This window comes from Simochromis diagramma, unplaced genomic scaffold (genome assembly GCF_900408965.1).
Source record: "Simochromis diagramma unplaced genomic scaffold, fSimDia1.1 OVJJ01000683.1, whole genome shotgun sequence".
In the NCBI taxonomy this organism is placed as follows: domain Eukaryota; kingdom Metazoa; phylum Chordata; class Actinopteri; order Cichliformes; family Cichlidae; genus Simochromis; species Simochromis diagramma.
Genome location: NW_024387158.1, coordinates 1,173,818 through 1,190,012, shown reverse-complemented (window position 1 = coordinate 1,190,012; position 16,195 = coordinate 1,173,818). Strand labels below are relative to the sequence as shown.

The 16,195-nt window shown below is 37.6% G+C and overlaps 2 protein-coding genes across 2 annotated transcripts; both read right to left on the bottom strand.

Moving 5' to 3' along the window:
• Nucleotides 1-6,844: 6,844 nt before the first annotated feature.
• On the bottom strand, nt 6,845-9,201 carry purbb (purine-rich element binding protein Bb). The gene has a single exon (XM_040048792.1). The coding sequence runs from the start codon at nt 9,111-9,113 to the stop codon at nt 8,202-8,204; it is 912 nt and encodes a 303-aa protein (XP_039904726.1). The 5' UTR covers nt 9,114-9,201; the 3' UTR covers nt 6,845-8,201.
• A 3,672-nt stretch (nt 9,202-12,873) lies between these two features.
• Nucleotides 12,874-14,911, bottom strand: ved (ventrally expressed dharma/bozozok antagonist). Its single transcript, XM_040048657.1, has 3 exons — nt 14,668-14,911; nt 13,745-14,040; nt 12,874-13,409 (listed from the first exon to the last, which is right to left on the bottom strand). Exons 1-3 carry the CDS (start codon nt 14,909-14,911, stop codon nt 13,038-13,040), a joined length of 912 nt encoding a protein of 303 aa, XP_039904591.1. The 3' UTR covers nt 12,874-13,037.
• Nucleotides 14,912-16,195: the final 1,284 nt, after the last annotated feature.

Sequence of the window (16,195 nt, the reverse complement as noted above, 5' to 3'; positions counted from 1 at the left end):
ACAAGATTTTGATTTGTTTAATTTTAATTGAAACTTGTTTTATTTGATAAAATGTGTGAGATGGCCCTCAGGCCTCTAAATCCAGTCCCGTTCCGGTTGGGTGACTACTTGGATTAGGGGGTATTATTTAGAGCAATGTTTGTCACTTTGGTTATTGCTAAACTCAGGCCGTTTTTGTTCAGTCTTTTTCTAACTGAACTTTCACATTTAACATGCTAATGAAGCCTGTAGAGTCTGAGCTGTAGCTCTTTTATTTTCTTTTTGTACAGTCTGACTTAGGGGTGGTTGCTGGGATGGTTGACTGTGTTGCATGTTTTGAATAATTCTTTTCAGCGTAGACTTTTGGTGTAAGCTGATAGTGAATGAGAAAACTATAAAAGCTGCTGTGGTTTTAATTTTCCAAGAGGTTAGTGCACCTATGCAGAGACGAGCGCACGGGGATATCCAAATTCTAGAAGGCAGCCTGCTGCTGTACACAGGCGGATTCTTCTCAGTCATAGTTCTTAACAACTTGACTGTTTCTCCAACCCACACAGAGTGCTGTTTTCCATTCTGGGGAAGTCTACTCATTGTGTAGGCAGCTCTTCAAATTATAAGTCGCTTTTAGCAGCTATATTAGCTTGACTTAATATATGTTAAATATTACTTTCCTGTTTTAAATTTATGATGGCTCAAAATTCAAACCTTACAATTAAAACCCTGAATCATCACCACCTGTGTGAACTACAAGGGTGCCATCATTTTTCTTTTCAATCCATTAAGTACCACATTTTACACACTGAGCAAGAAAGGAAGTAAGCTCTTCATGGTGACCCCAGAAATTTAATGTATCACTTTTCTAGCCTACTACTGACACTGCTCGACATCTCTTTTTTTTTTTTTGCCTGTCCCGTTTGGTTCTTTTGCCATCAGAATTATTGTTGTAAAGACAAAGAAGATGATAAAAGATACACTGTGGAAGAGAGCCATAGATTTATAATAGTTAATAGTTAAATGCAAAGTAATATATAAATACATGGACAGTGAAGAAAAGTGATTGGAGGAGAAATGCTAAGTGCATTATGGGAAGCCCCCAGCAGACTTAGAATAGAGTATAGAATAGAATAGAATAGAATAGAATAGAATAGAATAGAATAGAATAATCCTTTAATTGTCCCACAAGGGGAAATTTGGTTGTAACAGCAGTCAAAAAGACACATATACAAACAAACAGTACACAGGACACAGAACAGAAACATACACAATTTTTCTTACATATTTACATTATTGGACTTGGAAGTGTTGCTTCAGTTAAACTAATATAATGATCTTGCTCAACCCAGATCTCTGTAAGGTAGAATATATCAATATGTTGATCAATTATTATATAATTTACTAACAAAGAAGAGAGATACTTAATGTTTTACAATCCAATCTTTACTGCTGTTGAAGATGTATTGTTCTTTATGCTTAAATCATTTATGCTGATTTTTTTTATTGGTCTCTATGGACACTGGGTTTTAGGGGGACAATAGGAGTAGAGAAGCTGCAGAGAGGCTTGTAGGACTGCACCTCTGCTTCCAACTCTCATTTCTGGGTGCTCCCATTTTTGGGAGGAGGTAATACATTTGATAATTGTTGTCACAATTCTGGGTCTTTTGACCCAGCGTTTTGAGTTTTAGTTTATGTTTAAGCCCTTCAGGTTTTCTAAGTTCATTTTTTATCATGCCCAGGTTGTTCTAGTTCTTTGTTATTAGATTCCCCTTGTGTCTTCCACCCATGTCAAGTCTCCCTTCCCCTTCATGTGTTTCATGTCTGTGTCTTACGTTTTCAAGTTCAGGTTGTCATGTCTGCGTCTTATGTTTCCTGTTTTATTTTGAAGAGGTCTGGTGTTCTTGTGTTCATCGTGTTTAGTTTTACTCTTCCACTGTGACGTCGTTATGTTCATGTGTGTCAGCTGTCCCCCGTGTGTTCCCACTTCTCTCATTAGCCTCCTTGGTGTATTTAGTCTGTGCGTTCTCATTCAGTCTTGGTCGGATCGTCTGTGTTGTTCCCATGCCAAGTCCTGCGCATCATCATTGCCATGTTTAGAGTTTTGTTTGTTTTTCTGTTTGCCAGGGTTTTTCATAGTTCGTGCTTCCTTTCTAATTTACCCAGTTTAGGTTATTGCTTAGTTTGCATTGTTTTTGCCCTTTTATTTTGTACTGTTCTGTCTGCCTTAATAAACAGCTCATCAGTTAAGTTTGAGTTTTAGAATGTCTGCACCTGGGTGCACTCTTCACACTCCACGCAGTTTTCCTCGGCAAACTGTGACAATTGTCCTGCTACATAACCCAGGTCCAGGTCCTGAATCCAACCTTCAAAAAAGTTCAGACACAGAGTATTTTTCCAAAAATTCTTCAGGATCATAAAGATGTTTTTGTGAAATGTAAGATGTGTTCTTTTCTGTCAGTTGCACCTTTTGTCTTTGAACTCTTCTATGGATGCCATTTTTGCCCAGTCTCTTTCTTATTATTGAATCACAAATACTGACCTTAAATTGAATGAGTTCAGCAGTATTATGGATGTTGTTCTGGTTTTGTTTTTAACCTCCTGGATGAACTATTAATGTGCTTTTGGAGTACTTTTATAGGCCTGGAAGGTTCACCACTGTTCCGAGTCTTCTCAAGTTGTGGATAATGGCTCTCACCAATGTTCCCTCTAAGCTGCGCACGTGCGCAATTACGCACTGCTGGCACGGTCTCTGCGCACAGAAAATCTGCGTTGCGCACAAAAAAAAAATCTAACCTGAATTGAAATTAAAATTAATACTTTAACAATTCTGTTTTGCAGTGTTAGTCAGTCAGTGACTGGCTGCTCCCGTATGGGATTAGAACGATGCCACCTTATCCCATAGCCCAGCCAATAATGCGATTCACATTCGTATATATGCAGCCAATCAACGTCGTTGACAGGCTATGACAGCGTCCTTATGTGCCGACACCGGTGTTTTAGCTGGCAAAGCGGCGTGGCTGATGTGGAGTGAAGCCACGTTAATGACAACGTGTACAACCATTGAAGATGTGAGCAGGACAGACGGAACAATTGACGGGAAAAGTGTGGACTTTATAACAGTTTTTAAATTGTGTTGATAGGCCACGTAAAACCAGAGTTGTCAAATCTTGTGTAGTTAGTGTGTAGTGTAGTCAATAGTTTTGTTGTGTGTCAGAACAATGAGGCGACTGCTGAATGTTACAGGTGTTACAGCAGTGATACATCTCCTGTTGTCAGGCCTGCAGGTATCAGGCTGTTGTTCTCCTTTAAATCATAGTGGACAGAAATTATTTTTTGGAGTGCATAATTGTGTGGCATCAGATTTGATGCAGAACACCTGATTGTTCTGTAAATAGTTTGAAATGTTTATTTAAAAATGCATTGGCTGCATTTAAAAAAATAGCTGCAAAAAACGTTGTTGTTTGCTAAACTCAGTTACTTTTTTGAAGAACTATATAATTAATTGCCCAACATTGGTCATTATATACTGTATTTTGCAGACAGAGAGTTACAGGACTCTCTCCCAGACCACAGACTCATACTCATAATACAAGTCAGAGAGAAAGAAAAAAGAAAGAAAGTTGTGTTTTCGAAATTGGAGTTCAAGTTATTTTTACTTCCAATAGTCTTAACATGTCAATGACTAGATTTTTTTTACATTTTCATTGTAAGTGGGCTAAAGTAGTTAAATAAAGGTAGTCTAACATAAATGTAACTGCTGTAATTTGATTTGATTTTAATAAACCATGTGACTTGGATGGATTCGATGCTGGCATCACCACAGTGCACACGTCTGATGTCGCTCGCAGTGGTCCAAGGGATCGCTCAGGGAGTTTGTGTGTTCGCTCAGACACATGAAAAATTAGAGGGAACATTGGCTCTCACCCTGGATTTGTTGGATTCCCAAGGCTGTAGAAAGCTTTTCTCATCTGTTCTTGAGGGTTTTTTTTATATCACAGCATGATGTGTTACTTTTTAAGATCTTTTAGCTGACGGGTTGTATTTAAGTGATTTTGTCTGTCTTGAAGGGCATCTGGCATATTACTGTCAAATGAAACAGTAGCAACCTACTGTGGATACCCTTAGTGATAGTAGTTTCAAAATAGTGCATTTGTGATTTAACAAGGGTGCAATTACTTAATCACATAGCGCAAGTACAATCAGTATTGAAAATGTCACCAATTTTTAAAGTAAATCATTTTCTAAAGGTGCTTCTAAATGTGACACCTATCTACACGTCCTAAGCTCAAAACCCTTCAAGGGGCTGAAATTGAAATAGTCACATTTTACAGGTGTCTAGCTATCATTTTGGGGTTAAACTAAGTTTCTTTTTTAGATTTAGATTTTTAGATTTTAGATTTTTTTCTCTCTCTCTTGAACCTTGGGAACACTTGATTTATGCAATTTTTTTTTTTTTTTTTACACTTATTGGATTATGGTGGTCTGTATTTAATGAATGCACCTGGCCAGTTCAATACTGTCTGCCATTGTGCTTTACATTTTATTAGTAGCTGTAGAAACCATGTACATCACTGTTTTCTGTATGCTGCTGCTAAATGGCCATCTCTGTCTATCCACAGATGTTCCAACTAGTTGGCTTTTATCTCTAAATCTCTACTTGGGTTACTTACTTCTTATCTGTGCTTACATATGTAAATGCCACTATAAAGCTCACACTCTCACAACATTATACAAATGTTGGTTCTGAGAATCAGAAGAGAACGTGAAGAAAGCTTTTAAATATGCTGTCCCTGTTTCCTGGAATAATCAACAGAAGGAGCTGAAATGTACAGAAATGTTTACAATGGGGGAGTTTAAATCCCTTTTAAAAGAGCGAGAGAATATCTCTTTTGGTCAGTGTGACTGTTTTTAATGTCACGCTTGTAATGATCTATATTGCATCTTATTCACATGTTTGTGTTCACTTGTCTGTACAGAATTATGTGCTTGTTTTCTACTTGTTATATGTTGTAACTTCTGCTGCCCTCTTTTGCCTGAATAAATAAAGGATCACGACATTTTCACCTGTGTCATTTCTCATTAATACACATTTCCAATATGTGGACATACTAATTACATTAACCTATCATGCATGTTTTTGCCACAGTCAAAAGAAATATGTTAGATTAACTGATGACTTTGAATTAGCCATGGATGTGAGTTAGATAAAGTGCTGTATAGTCAAAAATGTGACTTGAAGTCTAAAGAGCTTTGAATGGTCAGTAAGACTAGAAATGCTATATAAGTGCAAATACGGTACCTTAAATTTAATTTAAATTAAATGATGAAATATGTTTATTTTTTCATTTCTGTTTGTCTTAAACTCTTTTCTTTCTTTTCTGAAAGGCAGCAAAGTTTAAGTTTTGAACATCCAAGAACAAAATAGTTGATATGATTTGTTTAAAAAAGAAAGCTTCAGTGACTGTGTTTTAACCAGTCAGAAGTGCTAAATGTTTTAACCCTTTGCATTTATGACAAAGGCAACCAAAGTGTCACATCAGCAGCTTGAACCAGAAGATATTTTTGATGAATTATTCATCAGTGATCAAACCTAAATGCCAATGAGTAGTAGGTCATCCAACTCCTACAAAGGTTTATGTCTGTAAAATAGCAAATGGGAACTAGTTGTATAATTACATTGTTCATGTTGTATGTTAGTTTGTAACTTAAGGGACTGAAGTAAAGGTTTTAAGTTCGCCAAAGTAAATATGGATTTCAAAAGTACTCTTAAATGTCAAATGTGGTTTTAACCAAATGAAACCAAATGTATGAAATGAAGCTCAAAGTGGTGCCAATTAGTACAGTTTAAAAGTGAAACTCATCGACAGAACATTAATCAGATATTTACAGAGCTGTTTTTTAAATAGATACTTCTGTTTAATAATAATATAATAAATGCCAGTAAATAATGAGAGTAAACATTACCTGCACAGCTGGTTCAGTTCGATGTGAACTAAGTCCTAATAAGTAAAGAACTAATAAGTGTCATCACTTCATAGTCATAGTCACATGAACCTCTTAAATGAATGCAAACTGTATCTTGCTGGACTGATAAACCACTAGCAATATCACATCTGCATTAGGTGATATTGCTGGAATGAATTATACTCTTTAAGGTCAATATATCAGCCAAAAGGTTTTATTTTGGCATTTTTCTTTGTTTTAAATCACATTTTCATTATTTTGAATATTGACAGTATTGACCAGAAATTGCATTCTAAATAATAAAGCAATTTCTAAACGATAAAACAAAATCTTATTTGATTTAGAATTACTTAAAATTATAAATAACTAAATAAAAAGACAGGAAAATTTAATGTTTTACTAGTATTAAAATGATTCATTTTGGGGGGTGAATCAGACCTGGATTTGTGGAAAGATTCTTCACCATTGTGACATAAGGCAAAAGTGGGCATTTTTTTCCATATACAAAAAATATCCAGCAGAACTAGCTGAGTGGGTAGACTGGTGTGGCACTGGAAGAGAAACTGCATAGTGTAGTCATAGCCTGGTGGCCTGGTCTCTAGATGGACATCTGCTGCGCATGGACTCTCACGCTGGTCTGGGACTTCTTTATATAATTCTACAGTAACTAGACTTACATAACTTGAAAAGGTAAAATGTTGCAGGAGGATGTATGCAGTCTCAGACTGTTCTTGTACGTATTTAACCAAGAAAATAATCAATTCACCCAATTAGTCTGCAAAATGAATAACCTGATTTCAAGTACACAGTCACAACATCGAGTCTTTCATTTCAAATTGTTTAATAAATGAAGTGTTATACTTTCACTCTAAGAACATGAAAAAATTACCTTGAGATCGAGTCACAATTTTCTTTTAAGAAATTAACTTTTTATTTTTAGGATTGAAATATGTTTTCCTTAATAAGTATCTGAAAATATCTTTTGCTGGTTTGTTTGGTAATATCTTTCCTACAAGTAGAATCTCATTTCAATATAGCTCTTTTTGGGGAAAAAAAAAGAAACAAAAAAGGAAAAACAAAAGAAAACATCCATCAATGTGTTTCTGTCCAGGGTCTTCATAATGTGTTGGAAGGTGCTGTCAGAGAATGGCCTGTGGCTGAATAGGACAGCTGTCCAGTTGTGAACATGAGGCTGATGAGAAAACTTGTTGCTACATGTAATGCAGCACTCCTCCTCCAACTGCAAGACATTTGGACCCCTGTTAGCAAATGATCGTCTGAAAAGTCCCATAAAACCATATCTGTGTTTCCTCCGGTGGCATCTGCTCCCCAGTTCCAAGCGGTTGTTCTCAAACACCAAGGATGCTCTGGTGTGAGAAGAGTCACCACCCTTCCTCACAGAGTGAATCTTCTTGAAAACAATAAGAAGTACGCTTTGCTAAGATTATATGTATAACATAAAACCCAGCTGTTCTGCACTGTAACTGACTACTGGAGTCAAAGCATTTAATTTAGTCCACCAGGCCCTTTTTGTTTGGGCTTACAGATAATCCTCTTAGTAACAACCCCCCCCCCCCAGACATTTTGGGTAATCTTTTCGATTAACAGCCTGCAGATGCTGCAGCAGCAGTTGTGCGGTTGTTTGACAGCTCTCCAGCTGCTGACATATCTAACACATAAAATCCATAGAGTGACAGTAGTTCTGTCTCTGCATTGCTCTCAGCTTTTCCTGTCTGACTTGCAAAAATCCCGCAAACTTCCCACAGAGGAGAGTCCTGGACTGGAACAGGATGGATGCTAGCTCTCTCCTTTAAGCAAGAAGGGAAAACATCTTGAACAGGTCTTCACTCTTTAAATAGAAACTATGTTGCACATAGGAAAGCATTCAATGGCTTCACCTCTAGTTATGAAAAACCAACTTGCTGGTTTTAGTAAGTTTTCTCCTCTTATTTTTTCCAACGATAAAGCATAACTCACTTTTTTTTTCAGCCAATGAGATACATCTCATTCATACATTTTCACTTTCAGAAATTCAAACCACCACTTCAACCTCAAGCCCAACAAACTTTAGGATAATACACCAAAAATTCCCTGCACATGTACTTTTTTTTAAAAACTCCACAATACTTTAGTAGGCTATTACAGCACGATTTGTCATGCACTTTATCTGTCATTTCTGCTTCTTTTTTGTTTTGTTTTTTCGCAAAATAACCCTATAGTGTAGATCTGCCATCATGTAACTTGACTGATAGCTTTTTCTTTTCTCAGTCGTCATCCACATCGTCCCCCTCGGACTCGTCTCTCTTCTCGTACATTTTATCCCTCTGCCTCTCTTGGATCTCCTTCATCTCCTCTGCATATCTGCAGAAAGCTCCTCCAAATTTGCTCCAGGCTTTGAACGGGATGGTGATAGAGTTCCTGTAGCTCGGCTTAACCTCGCTCACGCGCAGGAACACGCCGTATTTGTTGGACCCAACGTCGAAAAAGAACCGTTTAGAGTCCACCATGATGGAGGTGCCCTCGGGAAGCTCGCCGTAGCCCCCGGCGGCCATGCCCCCGGTCATCTCCTCGTCGTCTCCCCCGTAATCATCTATGAGCTTAGCAAGGGCGTCTCTAAACTCTATTAACCCCTGTGCCGGAAGGGCTATGGTCTGGCCGGCCAGCATGCCGCCCACTGGGCCCCCCACTCCAAAGCTAGGTCCGCGGTTTACGGTTTGCCGTATCCGGAGGAACCTCCCCCGCTGGTTCTCTTTCAAGTCCAGGTAGTACTTGCGATTTTCCCGGACAAGAAACTCGCTCTTAAGAGCTCGCCTCGGCCCACCGTCTTCACCCGCGGTAGCTTGTGCTATTTGCTCCGGACTGCTAGGGCCCAGCTGGGCGTAGTGCTCGATGAAATCCCCGAGATAGTCACGGAACTCCGCCGCAACTGACAGCGAGAGGGTCAGGCGACTTTTAGAGCCCCCAGCCCCGACCTCGGCGATTTTAATGAACCTGCCCTTGTTGTTCTGCTTGACGTCCAGATAGAAGCGCTTGTTCTGGATGTCCAGACGCTTTGACGCCAGTTCTTGGGTTTCCTGGTCCCTCTGGAAGTGTTGGAAGCCACCTCCACCTCCTCCCCCGCTACTACCTCCGCGCTCACTCCCGCTGTCGCCATCCGCCATCTTCAGCTCCACCATTCGGCTTCTGCCCCTCTCTCCTGCGTAGCTGCTTTCTGCGTGCACTCAGCCAGCGCGGGCCTCCTTCCCGTGCATCATGGGTGCCCTTCGGGGGACGTTGTGATTGGTCCAACTAACTGCCTGTTTCACTAGTTCACACGATTACGGCATTCCTATTGGTCCGCCGGTATTGTAAGCCGTGCCCACCTGTAATATTTTTCTCTAGCTATTGGTTCAGACTGAAGTTCCGTTTACGTCTTGTAAAACTTTTTTAATCCCGATTGTGAAATCGTCTTGGTTAGAACATGATGAAATCTGGGGTTTTTTTTCACAATTATACTTTTGCATTTTAGTTAAATTTCGAAATGGACATTTCCAACCTATTTATATATGTGAAAAATAGCTAGATAAACTAGTACAGTACACCACATAATAATAATCGTTCTTTGTTGAGATGGATCTCATTTTGTTTCACAAGTCTGTGAAAATACACTACTCTTGATAAGTAGATTACATGTTTTGTGTGCACAATTTTACATAAAATGAACACTACCTCATTACAACTGTTCAACATCCACATTCTTACTTATGTACACCAACAAAATAAAATAGCAAAGAATGACTTTGGAAAACAAGGGGGGGAAGAAAGAAGAAACAAGAGGTGAAGAGGAATAAACGGAAGGCTGGGGAACAAGAGAAAAGAATATGAAGGGGAGAATTAAGAGGAGAGAGGTGAGAGTGAAAAGAAAAGAAAACAGAGAGAAGATGGAGAATAAGAAGAAAATAATAATGGTGAATTCTACTCTACAGCAGCTTGTCATGTCTGAATGTTTCATTTACTCCATTGTTATTGCATTTCCCGGACCTGCCAGAAGATGTCAGTATAAATCCCAAACAAAGACTCTAATCCACCCCACTGGAAAGCTTTAGAAAATGGTAACGGATGCAAAGATTTTGAACCTTTTAACTGTATTTTCGTAAGTTTTACGGCGTTTTCTATAGATAAAAACTGTTCACCGCATTGCCATTCATACTTTGCCAAAGTTATTGATTAAGAGATGTTTGATGTTTGTTGTTGTAAATAACAGTTTGTTTTTTGGTGAATTCTCAATAAATGAACTTTATATTTTATCATCACGGGACGGTCTGTGTAAGCACTATCATAACTTTTTCTGCAATCTTACATATTTGTCATATCATTTCACGACACGATCAAAGTTGGCTGTATGTGGCCCATTATGTAAAATGTGTTTGACATCCCTGTTGTGACTGGGTCTCAGTCATCCAAGTCGTGGCAGTCTTAAGCATTTGAAATAAGTAAACCATAGTTTTTTTGTTTTTTTTTATGTCACCTCAATCTTTACTTATAAAATCACAGTTGTGCCAGTGGAACCTGTCAGATAGCAATCAAGATGTCAAGGACGATAGGTTCCTGCCGGTTTGTTTTTAAAAATGCGGCCATCAGGGAGCATCATTAGAATGTTAAACCCTTTGCGAAAATAAATGCAAGTTACGCTTCTGATCTTGTTTCTACACTCAAAAAAATAATTCATTGGATGAACTTAATTTCATCTTGCCACCTATATTCCATCTAAACAAATCATGTTATATCAATCCATCTTGATTGTGTTGTTTCAACACTAAATATGTTTGTAAGTGTAACATGATTTAAACATTAACATTCAGTTAATTTGATTTTTATTCAGTTAACATGTTTTTACCAAGTTAGTCTAATTAAATTAATTTAAATTCATGTTATATAGTTTAAACACCTTGGCACATCAAAAGTCAGTCTTGTTACATGAACTAGTAAAATATTTGTTTGTTACACCAATGTTAATCTTGTTGAATGAACAAATGTAATTTATGTCTGTAGTACTTACACCAATCATGTTTCAGTTAGTGTTTGTATTGCTTATGTAAACATTACTTTTAATTAAATTAATGAAACATACATAAATGATAACTTGCAAAACCATCTCTTTTATTTTGCTTGAACATTCTTAAAACAGTTGGCAGGATCCCAGTTCAGCCTAGCTTTCTCCCCTTTAACCATCTCATACTAAGACCACAGAACTTCCAGATCAACACATGCTGACTGAAAGAAAAAATACAATAAAATAACCCTAACCCTAATAATAAAAATGAAATAAGTCTGTTGAATAGTTTGCAGACAAAAAATATTATCCCATTAGCAACTTTTGTAAAATGTAGTAAAATATGCATCGCAAACAACAATATGAATTTTAACACAATTTAAAGTTCAGACATAACATTCAACATTACTATAACATTACAACATTACTATGTTGCTTACATACATTAGTCCATTTAATCAGGCTGTATCCATTAATAGTGACTTTATGCTATTTAACGTGTGGAGAAAACATTCAATTTTGAGTATAACTGCTCCACTCAAACAATTTGTGAAAACCAGTGTGCATTTGCCTTTGTAACAATTGCCATCTGGCAAAAATCAGTGTTTACACTTCAAGTGTATAAGACTTTAAGTTATGAACGAACAATCTTTGTATAATAGCCACAGAGCAAACCACATAGGTGTCTGAGGTTCTTTAACAAGAAATAAATGACATATAATGTGCTGTTGTCTGCTGTATAAACATGCAGCGTAACACATCTAGACATTAACTTATCTTTCTGTCAGCTAATTGCTTAAACACAATGCTCAGAAATCAATACTTTTGGCAAAAAAATCCAAAAGCATAAGGTATCCAAGGGAATATTGTGCTGTCAGGCACGCGAAAAGAATGTTTTTCTTATGAATGACTCAAAACAGTCCACTTCTGTGGAAAAGAAGGAGGGCTTCAGTAATCTCAGTCGGGTGGGAGGCCTGCCATTTTGGGTACAGTAGGAGTGGCCCTACTCTGACAGTCTGGGTAGGAATTCTGGTGGTGTCTTTAAATTTTGCCAAAGCATATAGTTAAGGCTGCATCTAGTGACCCTGAATCCTCTCTTAAAATATCTATAGGCTATAAAATAGTTATAGGCTATAGGCTAGGACTATTTCAGCCATGGTCTGCTCAGAAATCAATACTTAAACAGAGCAAAAAATCCAAAGGGCTCAGTATTTTACAACTCTTAACATATTGCTCTTGCCTGCTATACATTTTGTATACAATTCAAAACAAACTCACAAAAGACATGTACATATTCTTTAACTCCCACTACACAATGAAACACAAACCTGGAGTTATCAGGAACTTAACCCACAGAGCAGAGAGGGTAAAAATAGGGGGAACACGCACACAAATAGATACCACTTAATAATCAGCTGCGATCCATAGGAAAGAACCTCAAAGATTAACCAGGGAGAAACAGCCAGGATGTCTTTCCTATTGTCCCCAAGTCACTGTTGGTCATCAAATAGTTCTAATATTATAGGATGTTACCCTACAATATAAAGTGCCTCGAAGGTCACTGTTGGTGCTTATAATGAAAGTCCTCTTCGTTACTTAGGTCTGCTTTGAGTCTTTTATTTCAATCTAGCCACTGCAGGCCATCCTATTTAAATAAAACTGAATGAAAATGAAATGGTTGGTGTGAAGTGGCTTTGTATACACAAAATTAAACTGAATTAAATGTTTGACTGTTAGATGAGAAAAAAAGATCAGATAATCTGATAAGAATCTAATAATTATTATTTATTTGAATAATATTTACACTGACATAAATCCAACAGTGACATTACAACAGAAATTTAAAAAATGAAATTTAAATACATTCAAACTATACATAAATTACAAACAGACGTTATTGCACACTGCCCTGTTTGATTCTTGATTCAAGCTTCAAAGCAGTATTTTTGCCATGTTTCTAATAACGCATTTTATTTTATTCAAAAATCAAATCAAAAACGTCTCCCTTTGTCTAAGCCAAAATATCACAGCTGAGATTACATTACAGAAGAATGTCTGCATGTGATTTTCAGTAATATGGAGGATAAGTTGGGTAGGACTCTCTGAGGTGAGATGTGGCAGAGGGCACCATGACTCCTGAGAGGCTGCTGTACTGGTAGAAAGAGTCCATGGGCAGAGTGGCGACGCTGGACAGAGGGGAACTGAACTGCACATGACTGTGTGGATAGATGTAGGAGGTGGCAGCCGGGCCCTCAGGTGCTACTGCTGCTGCTGAGTGGTATCTTGGGTATGGCCCTGGCCTGTATGCCTGTAGCTCAGGGTAATGAATGAACTGTGGGGCAACACTGGCCTGGCAGACATTAGCCTGGCATGCCTGAGCCAGAGCATCCTGCATGGTTCTCTTTACCTTCATCCGTCTGTTCTGGAACCAGTTTCTGATCTGTGATGAAAACAGAAAATTTAAGATATAAGAAACATTTTTAAAATACAAGACATAATGAAATAAAACATAAGTAATGTTAATTTTCTGTTAGTGAACAGTAGAGCATGATTATTTTAGAGTAATAATTATTTTTTTAACTGCTAAAAATAGTACATGGTTTTGAAGGTGAGTAGCTGCTATCAAATAGGTGCTCATGAGAACTGATCTCTTGGCAGTTTCTTTTTGAAATTTGTTACTGTTTCTGATTATTATAGATTTATCATAATTTGAATATCCAGCAGCACCAGGTTCATGAATTCATGATGTCAAGTATTGAAACTGGGGGTGGTTACCTGTTTATCAGACAGGTGGAGTTTTTTGCGGAGTTCTGCCTTAGATTGTGTCCCCAGATAAGCACTTATGCTGAAAGCCTTCTCCAGGCTACTGATCTGCTCTGCTGTGAAAGCTGTCCGGGGCCTCCGACCCACTAGAGGAGATGGAGGTGATTTTGAGACGGCTTGAGCTGAAGGGGAGAGAGACTGTCCACCTTCGCTCTCATATCCTGAGGTCTCCTCCTCTGTCCCACTGCTGAAACCAACCTCAGTCACTGGAAACAGAAAGTGAAAAAGAAAGAAACTTAAAATCTGTTCTTCACATTATGTCGATTTAGACATATTCTGGTATTTTACTTGAGTAGTTTACAAAGCACTTTATTAATTTCAGAGTATTTAACCACATACTGTTAACTGGATGGAAATTCAGCTATAAAAATGTCCAAGTTTTTATTGCAGTTTATTTATAGGTTACAAAACACATCTGCATTGCATCACTGATACATTTATCAACTTATATTCTTCTAATTAATACACCAATATTAGTTAGGTAAAAAGTACTCTAATAACAATAAAGCTGCATAAATGTTTTTTTTTCTACTAAAGTAAATAAGATTTAAAAAAAAAAAAAAAAAAAAGATCAAATAATTAAGACAACTAAAGTAACTGTGTACCCAGGAGCGCTAATATGAAATGAAAGTGTAAAAAATAAAAATTAAAAAAAATATTTTAAAAAATGATCGATGTTCTCTGAGATGTTCATATTTGCATTCAGCTGAAATGTAGTTAAATGTGAAGAATGTTTAGGAAAAAAATTCAAAATGCACATTTACACAGAACTAATAGCTGTTTTAATGTAAATGCACTTTTTTCTGTAATTCACTTTTAAATAGACTTTACATTGAAATTGGAGTCTAGGATTTTGGCTCATTATGAACTCTTACCTTGGCTATTGGGGGCGGTTTGTTGCTGGAGAATACTCTGGCTGTATGCTTCAAGGGCCTGACTCCTGTTTTCTTGCTTTTCCTGCTTAGGGATATTCTCTGACTTCTGCCTGCAATAAAAACCAGGCAGATTCTCAGAAAGCGTCCCACAGGCTGTAGTTCCGGAGACAGTTATGGTGCTGGTCTCTGATCCTTCTTGCTGGCTGCTCTGGGCCATCCACTCAATAGAAAAATGTCCATTCATGGCTGCTGAGGAGGAATCCGTTTGTCCTGAAGCTTGGAGAATTATGACTACCTCATCTACAACCTGCTTGTATTTATAGAAGACATCCCACCTCATATCAACCTCCCTCAACCCGAAGATCAAAGCACACATCCTCCCCTCCCTGCAGTCCAGCCCTCCTTTAGTTTTCACAACTTGAGTAATTAAGACGTCCCATTCAGTCTCAATGAGGCTGTTACAGCAAGGCTCCAGTGAGTCTGGAAAGGACCCCCTACCCACCCTCTTTCCCACTCTTCACATAGATAATACAGTCACTTCGCCCCAAACTGTCTCCGTCTCTTCCACAACCATATCCACCCTATTAAAAAATTAACCTCCTGCAGTTTTTTAGGGAGTCGTTTTTTTCCACTTGGGGTGAGTGAAGAACTTTAAAATACTAGTGTCAGTCCTCATTTCTGTATATTTTCCCCCAAGAAGCAAGATATTGTTGTAAATCTTTACAGTGGTCTTGATCAAAGATTACCTAGGCTTTCTGTAGGCTTTCAAACATTAAAAAGACACCTACTTCAAGGGATGAACCAGTGTTCTGTCTACATATAAAAGACAACTTTGCAATAGACAACTTTGTCTTTAGGCACTTTGTTACTGGCAGCTTGTCACAAAAATACACCATTTGTTCCCATTTCTTTAGCTGAATTCCCAAAACAACATAATTTGACAGACATAAAACAATGTTTTTGCAACAAGGCAAATCCAAAGACTTAGCAGCTGTAAATTTGACACATTTGGCAATGGTGTGCAGTGTAACAATGTCAGTGTAACAATTGAAGGATTTTCTGCTTTCTGAATATCTTGATTTATTGTGTAAAACAGTCTGTCTCAGCCAATCTCAGTCTAAAAATAAAGGATGCAGGCTGGATTAAAATTCAAACAATTGTATACATATGCTTGTATCTCCAAATATTACCCATTCCTGCATTTACCATTTGCAGAGCACCTTCCTTACACATATAAACGTAGTGAAAGAAATGACTGCCTAACAACTTATCAAAAGATAAAAGAACAAAAAAAAAAACAAGAAAATTGGATCAAAGCTGAATAAAAACAAGAAGAATACAACTGCCAAATGTAACAAAATATTTGAGCATTATTAATATCCCGTTTTTGCTGATAATTTTGTAATCTTTGCTTATTTCTTTTCCTTTCTTTCTTTCTTTCTTTCTTTCTTTCTTTCTTTCTTTCTTTCTTTCTTTCTTTTTCTTTTCGAAGAAACGTTCATGGCCTTTAATCTCCTCAAAGGTTGTA